The sequence below is a fragment of the Rhinopithecus bieti genome, unplaced genomic scaffold, assembly GCF_001698545.2.
Source record: "Rhinopithecus bieti isolate Rb0 unplaced genomic scaffold, ASM169854v2 scaffold_16773, whole genome shotgun sequence".
In the NCBI taxonomy this organism is placed as follows: Eukaryota; Metazoa; Chordata; class Mammalia; order Primates; family Cercopithecidae; genus Rhinopithecus; species Rhinopithecus bieti.
The window spans coordinates 1,028,661-1,036,623 of NW_016808848.1; the positions used below are offsets into that span (position 1 = coordinate 1,028,661).

Genomic DNA, 7,963 nt, shown 5'->3' on the forward strand with positions numbered 1-7,963 from the left:
CCCCAGAGGTGGAGTCTACAGAGACAGGCAGGTTTCCTTGAGCTGCTGTGAGCTCCACCCAGTTCGAGCTTCCCAGCGGCTTTGTTTACCTACTTAAGCCTCAGCAGTGGTGGGCACCCCTCCCCCAGCCTCGCTGCTGCCTTGCGGTTAGATCGCAGACTGCTGTGCTAGCAATGAGGGAGGCTCCGTGGGCGTGGGACCCTCCTGGCCAGGTGTGGGTTATAATCTCCTGGTGTGCCCGTTTGCTTAAAGCACAGTATTGGGGTGGGAGTTACCCAATTTTCCAGGTGTTGTGTGTCTCAGTTCCCCTGGTTAGGAAAAGGGATTCCCTTCCCCTTGCGCTTCCCAGGTGAGGCGATGCCTCACCCTGCTTCAGCTCTCGCTGGTCGGGCTGCAGCAGCTGACCAGCACCAATTGTCCGGCACTCCCTAGTGAGATGACCCCAGTACCTCAGTTGAAAATGCAGAAATCACCTGTCTTCTGTGTCGCTCGCGCTGGGAGTTGGAGACTGGAGCTGTTCCTATTTGACCATCTTGCTCCCTTACATACTACCTTCTAACATATTGTGTGACGGAATCACTGTGGGTTATAGGCCATGTTTTAGTTTCTCTGTCAAATGGAAACTATCCTGTCAGATGACTGTAAGGATTGGTGATATTATAGAATGTACCTGGAACATAGAATGCTCTCAGTAGATGCATAGTGTATTGATTTTTATGCATCTGCCCCCATCTGAATGAAAGTTCCCTGAGGAAGGGATTGGGGCTGTTCATGGCTATCTCCCCTGTGCCTGAAGCAGTGCCTGGAACACAGATGGCCCTCAGTATTTGTTCAGAGAAGGAACACATGCCATTTCCCTCTTTGCTCTGAGAGGAGAACCTTCAGCATTTTTCTGCCTACAAGATCCTTTGACCAATCCTTTCTCTGATGTGGAGTGACTACTATACAATGCCAACTAGACACAGAGGCCAAGGGCAGGAACGGGATAAAGGCAATGGAGAAGTAAAGGGCTATAAGGAAGTGAGATCGAAGGCTTAAAGGAAAGGACCTGCGCAGCCAGCTCTCGCCCCTCTCTGCAGCCACCCAGCAACTGTAGGATATAGACTTGGTTTGGAACCACCCCCTCTTCGAAGCTGGCCAACTTGAAGCAGAGACTGCATCACTGGATCTTTTTCTCTCCAGTGGGCTGACACAGTGCCTAGCCCAGAAACGTCTGCTAAGGAGCGGGTGGAGGTGGATGACGACCAGGTCCCTGGAGACTGCCATTCCTGCCCCCGCCTCACTCAGACACACCCGATAGCACCAGCAAGGGAACTGAGAATTCACAGAATGGCACTTTATTTTAAGACTTGATTTTTTTGCCATGATTATCTACCAATTCTTCCATGATGGTGTCATCTTCTTCAACAGTGACCAGGACCTTCTTGCCCACTAGATTAAAGATGTCTTCAGGAGGATAGCCTTTGGGCTCACCCACCTTTACGGTGAGCATGTCCATTGTTAGAATGGTGCCTTCCGGAATTTTCACTTTGGCCACCACAGACTTGCCCAGCTGTGGACAAAATGAACATTCAGTGCCAGCTTCACAGAAGTAACTAGTGTACACTGCTTTACATTCCAGGTCCCTGATCAGTCCTCCCCAGGCAGTACCTTGGGAGCAGGGACTCTGTTGCCACCTACGCTGCTCAGAATATCTCAGACATGGCAGGAATTCAACCAGTGTAGACTGAATTCAGAGACTCAGAGGAAGAGCCTTTACAATAAAGTGCAAAGGAAAGGGCTCAGGCTATGTAGGCGGAGCCAGGTTCAAATCCCAGTCAGTAGGGTATAGGCCATGTTTTAGTTCTCTGTCAAATGGAAACTATCCTGTCAGATGACTGTAAGGATTGGTGATATTATAGTATGTACCTGGAACATAGAATGCTCTCAATACATGCAAACTCTGATTCCTTTGGTCACCATCCAGCTCAATATCTCATTGTAAACATGGGGAAACCGAGGCCCACACAGGGTGGGTGACTTGGCCAGGGTTGCAGACAGCCAAGATGAAACATACGAATGAGATTCTCAACTCCTGACGCACTGTTCTTCAGGGTACACACCTTACCGCCACTTTGTTTGGTAAAATAGATATATGAAGGACTCATAAGATGGTGACTGTGGCTGTTATGCAGATGTCAAGAAAAGGAGTCCCTGAGGAAGGGGCAGATAGGACAGGCAGGTAAGGGAATGAAGGTTACCTGAAGCTCATGACCAATGTTTGTCTTCTCCATAAATACTTTCAAATAAATTATGTGTTTTATTACTCTATATCCTCCACATGAGAGTGCAAGGAATCAATTCTGCTTGGAATGTGGTGCCAGGGAAAAATGTCTGTCAAGTGATAATCATGCATCCTGTTATGTTTTACTGTCTGTTCAGAGAGCCAAATTAAGTGCTCAGCTGTTATAAAACTTAAACCCTGGTTTCTGGTCTAATTCTCTCCTATTTCTTTTATAAAGAAACTATTTCTTTTTACTTTATTTTAATTTCCTGGTATCGATGCATCTTTGATTTGGGGAAGCAGGTAGGCCCCACTAGAATAAAAGATGACAGCAGTCCCAGGCATGCCTGGTGTTTGGTCTTTGTCTTGACCCCAACATCCTGCAGCAGGTTAGGTGTGTGTGTGCCTGGCAGTCCCAGGATGCCAGCCTGGCTCTGTGACTCAGACGGCAAGAAGGTCCAGGCCACGGCTTCCAGGAAGTCCTGACAGTCAGCAGGCCAGGCAGTGCTTCTAGACCTACCAGTCCCTCTGTGTGAAGGTCAGTGCTGCACAAGGAATAGCTGCATCATCACCCACCCACCTCTGCAATGACTCACTGCCCTTTCCACCAGTGCCACCCTGGCTTAGGAAATGTCACAGGCTCTTCTGGTACCTCAGGGAACACCTCGCCTAAATGTTTCTCAGGGTTTACCTGCTCCAAGGGAGCCCAAACTTGACTTATTCCAGGGCCTCATCCCTGTTACATATTCTGTAGTCTAGGAGTACTGGGGCCATGGGCTTCAGATAATTAGTGGAAGACTCTAATGTGACCCTAGGTGGCCAGAGAAACCGCTAAAGTTCCCTTTAGATAACATGTTTCTCCCGCTGCTGCTACCGGCCAGAGTGACACGCACTACTGAAGAGGAGCCTGAAGAAGCTGACAGGGGTGGCAGCACATTCATCATTTCATCGGCCTGGCTCAGGGAGTGGTGGTTCTGACCATCCCTCTCAGGCCAGCCCATCCTGTTTCTGCACATGGCAGCAGAGCCGAGTGGAGTCCAGCAGGACGTACCTTCTCATTGCAGGCCATCTCACAGGGCAGCAGCTGCTTGGTTGGGGAGCCCAGGGCACGCTCCACAAGACGCACTGACCGCACCAGCTCGGCCAGTTCTCCAGGCTCCAGTGAGGCTGAGTGGTCACTCCCCTTCCAGGTCTTGTCCAAAGTTATGTGACGTTCCAATACCTTGGCCCCCAGAGCCACTGCGGCCACAGATATTGCTATGCCTGTTTCATGCCCAGAATACCCTATGGGAATGTCAGGAAAGAGCTTCTGATATTCCTTTAAAATGAAAAAAGAAAAATAAGGTTAAATATCATGGTGCTTTATGCATATTCTCCAGGGTCAAGCATATCTGGTTGAGCCCTGGTTTAGCCACTCACTAGTTGTGCAGCTAGGGGCAAGATACTGAGGTTTTCTGAGCCTCTCTTTCCTAGGGATGATGATAATACCTGCTGAGTATTGCTGTAAATGCATGAGAAGCACTCAGCACATTGTAAATGCTCTAAGAACAACGGTTACTGTTACTATAAAGAATGCATTTTAAGAACGTTTCATATTGCACAATACACTGAGAATAACAACTGTAAATGAATGTCTAACCTCATTCAAAAACCATCTGTCACATTTAATTAGCCTGAGCTACGGAAAGCAAGTGTGCTATATGCACAAATATCATCAATAATATACACAGCCCAATCTCAAAACAATCCTTTGGTGGAAATGATAAATAATCCATTATCTATAATTCACTGAATGCAACAAAAGACACTTTAAGATGGGTGAGTCTTGTTGGTGAGGGTGACCAGAAAGCTGAGTACAGTAGAAAGACTCAGGTAGGGTGTATTATTATTTTATTGTTATTGTTATTTCTTTTTGAAACAGGGTCTCGCTCTGTTGCCAAGGCTGGAGTGCAGTGGTGTGATCTTGGCTCACTGCAACCTCTGCCTTCTGGGTTCAAGTGATTCTCCTGCTTTAGCCTCCCGAGCAGCTGGGACTACAGGTGCCCACCACCACGCCCAGCTTATTTTTGTATTTTTAGTAGAGATGGGGTTTCGCCACGTTAGCCAGGCTGGTCTCGAACTCCTGGCTTCAGGCAGTCCACCTGCCTCAGCCTCACAAAGTGCTACCAGCGTGAGCCACAGCATCTGGCTTCAGGTGGGGTTTAACAAAAGACTAGGAGAGTTAGGTGGCAAAGGCCTTGAAAACCAGGGTTAAGGGTGTGTGATGGAGTGTGGATTGCTAAGTTTGGAAATTCAAACCACTGTACTATTTGCAGGCCCAAGATGGGATAGGCTGGCAGAATAACTCCTGCAATGTGTAGTGTCAAGAGAGAGGACATGACAGCACCTTGAGTGGGGACAGAGATACACTGAAAAGAAAAATAATTGGGGTCACGTCTACTAAACTGTTAATTATCGGAATCTCTGTGGGATGGGAGTGCAGGGGATGTTTACTTTTGACATTACATGTTTCACAGAAATCATTTTTAAGTTTTAAAATAACATGATTTAGATAAGCTATAAGCGAAGCAAAACAGAACAAAAGTTTAGGTAAAAAAAGAAAGTTTAGGTAAAAGAGAGCAATGTCAGTTTTCAAAAGGCTAACTTTTACAAGTTAATGGCTGTATAGCAACATGTAAGAAAGCTTATGGGAAAACAGAATATCAAATACTATGCTGAAAGGAAAACAAAACAACTGCAATATCAGGATTGTAAGTATGTGTGGATGGATAGATAGAATTCCATTAATGTTACTATAATGGTTTTAATGATAATTACATACGTATTTTTGAATGAAGTTAAATTTCCAGTGCTACAGGAGGAACTGAGAGAGATGGCATGAGACAATAAGAGACAAAGGCCTAGGGGGACATGCCTAGGTTCTAGTTCCAGCTTTGCCACCAAGCTGCTGTGGGATCTCAGGCTTCCCGACTTGGGACTGGACTTCACCATCTATGAAATGACTGTGTAGGCAAAATCCTGGGAGAGAGTAATTTCCCTCAAGGCTGTCACTGTAACTAGTTTGAGTCTCAGGGATGCTAAGAATTAGAAAATAAGAGAGGCAGCAAATAACAAAGCAAAAAAAGCCATAAGTTTCCAGAAGGCCTCCTATAACTCAGTATGAAAAAAGATAAATATTTATCTGTACACTAGTGTTCATAGCAGCATCACTCACAATAGCCAAAAGGTAAAATCATCCCAAATGTCTGTTGATTTTTTTTTTTTTTCCCTGAGACAGTCTCACTCTGTCACCCAGGCTGGAGTGCAGTGGTGCGATCTCGGTTCACTGCAACCTCTGCCTCCTGAATTCAAGCGATTCTCCTGCCTCAGCCTCCTGAGTAGCTGGGACCACAGGCACGCGCCACCATGCCTGGCTGATTTTTGTATTTTTAGTAAGAAGGGGTTTCACCATGTTGGCCAGGCTAGTCTCGAACTCCTGACCTCAGGTGATCTGCCCACCTCAACCTCCCAAAGTGCTGGGATTACAGGCATGAGCCACCGTGCCTGGCCAAGAAAATTTCATTTATAGTCACCCTCTTTAGAATGTTATGTGCTTCCTCAACTGCTTAGCTAGAATTTGATTTAGTAACAGCAAGACTGTCAAAGGATGTTCAAATTATAAAGTATGCCATCGTTTGTTAGAATTTTGGTTATAAAAAAGACTACGTCTTCCCCATAGTAAATGGCCCGAGAAGGGAACCCCCTCCCTCCTGCTCACCGAGATGACCCGCAGGTTGACGTCCTCAGGCTGGAGCGGGTACGCGCTGGTACACTGCAAGAAGCAGAAGTTGGGGTTGAGGGGCTTCACAATCTGATAGACTTGCTTCATGGTGTCCATCGACTGCATCCCGCTGGAGATCACCATTGGGCGACCTGAGTAATCCAGCACCAACACCATCAGCACTTTCTCTTTAGAGGTTCTGACTCTCCCCAACACATCCCAACTGCTGGTCTCATCATTCAACTGAACTCCACAGACATCTCTTAAAACACTGTGCCAGCCACTGTGGGGGAACAGAGAGGAGCTTGTTGGGTTCCTGCCCTCAGCCACAGGGAAGGTGGGCTCCCCTCTGCCCCCCGACAGTGTTCTTGAGCAAAACGAACTGAATTAAAGAGGCAGAGGAATTTCACACTTTCAAGAGGAAAATGAGTATCTCATCTGATCAACAGGTTGTATACCATGGCAGTACAGTACAATGAGTGCTGATTCAAGAGTGTGAGTGTGAGGTGTGGAGCTGCCGCTTCTAGCTGTGCCTGGGCAGAGCACTGTCCGTCTCTAAGTCTCAAAGGCCTCCCCTATGAAATAAGTATCAAGCATCATAATCACGACCTGTTTCAGTCCTAGGGGTGTTACGATGATCAAATGACATTGTTCATGTTGTAAAACCACTTTAAATGATCATGGCCTGCTGCAGTCTCAAACTCAAGCAATCCTCCTACCTCTGCCTCCCGAGTAGCTGGGGCCACAGGTATGCATCACCATAGCCAGCTAGGTTTTATATATACTGTCATATCCTTCTTATACATTTTAATTAAAAAATTTTCTAAGACAGGTGCAGTGGCTCACACCTGTAATCCCAACTCTTTGGGAGGCCTAAGTAGGAGGGTCATTTGAATCCAGGAGTTCAAGACCAACCTAAGCAATGTAGACAGACCTTGTCTCTATAAAAAAAAAATAAATTCTTAAAAAAAATTTTAAATGTCTTATAAAACTCATATTCTTAATTTATTTTCTTTCAACTTAGCATACAAAAAGTGGAAGTACATGCTGATTGAAAAGAGGTTGCTGGCAGGGCACAGTGGCTCATGCCTGTAATCCTCGCACTTTGGGAGGCCAAGATGGGAGGATTGCTTCAGGCCAGGAGTTCAAGACCAGCCTGGCCAACATAGAGACAACCCTGTCTCTATTTAAAAAAATGAAAAGACGCTTCTAAAATTTGTCTTCATGAAATCTGCCTCAAAGTGGGCCACCATGCAGGGAGTAAACATATGAAGGTCTGGACTCCCTTGGATTTTATGTCAAAAATTAGACACTTACCTTTTTTGGCTGTCTTTTCCAGATAAGGAAAATTATTAGTGTCTCCAGATCCAACTTTGAAAAATGGAACATTCAGTTCATGCAGGAATTCAACTGCCATCTACAAAAATCAAAGAGGGAGCTCCTTTTCACCATTGTTCAAAACACTGTTGTCATGACAGGTGAGGAATAACATACAGATAGAAAAACCCCTCTTATGCAGCAGAGGGACTCTCAACAACTTGAAAGCGAGCAAAGATTTGTTCTCAGTCGTTCCATTCAAATGCAAACATTCATTCTTATCCACCCATCCATTAGTCCAACAAACATTTGGTGCTGGTCTTTGCTGGTGACAAGAATCTGGAAAAGGGCCAAGCACAGTGGCTCACACCTGTAATTCCAGCACTTTGGGAGGCGGAGGCGGATGGATCATCTGAGATCAGGAGTTTGAGACTAGCCTGACCAACATGGTAAAACCCCATCTCTACTAAAAATACAAAAATTAGCTGGGTGTGGTGGTGGGTGCCTGTAATCCCAGCTACTCAGGAGGCTGAGGCAGGAGAATCGCTTGAACCTGGGAGGTGGAGGTTGCAGTGAGCTGAGATCGTGCCACTGCACTCCAGCCTGGGCCACAGAGCGAGACT

At 46.3% G+C, this 7,963-nt stretch overlaps 2 protein-coding genes across 3 annotated transcripts in view; one reads left to right on the top strand and one right to left on the bottom strand.

Annotated features, from left to right (window-relative positions):
- The window catches only part of TRIM14 (tripartite motif containing 14), a 41,879-nt gene extending 35,812 nt beyond the window's left edge, over nucleotides 1-6,067 (top strand). The window contains exon 7 of one of the 2 annotated variants that reach the window (XM_017887578.1): nucleotides 5,982-6,067. The gene's annotated coding sequence lies outside the window, so the exon portion shown is untranslated. Of the gene's footprint in view, nucleotides 1-432; nucleotides 470-5,981 lie in introns of those variants that run through there. The other variant, XM_017887579.1, reaches the window with a different exon arrangement.
- Nucleotides 1,322-7,963, bottom strand: part of NANS (N-acetylneuraminate synthase) — a 25,326-nt gene continuing 18,684 nt past the window's right edge. Inside the window, exons 3-6 of the mRNA XM_017887580.1 lie at nucleotides 7,341-7,440; nucleotides 6,021-6,175; nucleotides 3,315-3,581; nucleotides 1,322-1,552 (exon numbers count right to left, since the gene is read on the bottom strand). Coding sequence (XP_017743069.1) covers nucleotides 1,343-1,552; nucleotides 3,315-3,581; nucleotides 6,021-6,175; nucleotides 7,341-7,440 — 732 coding nt within the window. The 3' untranslated portion in view covers nucleotides 1,322-1,342. The remainder of the gene's footprint in view (nucleotides 1,553-3,314; nucleotides 3,582-6,020; nucleotides 6,176-7,340; nucleotides 7,441-7,963) is intronic.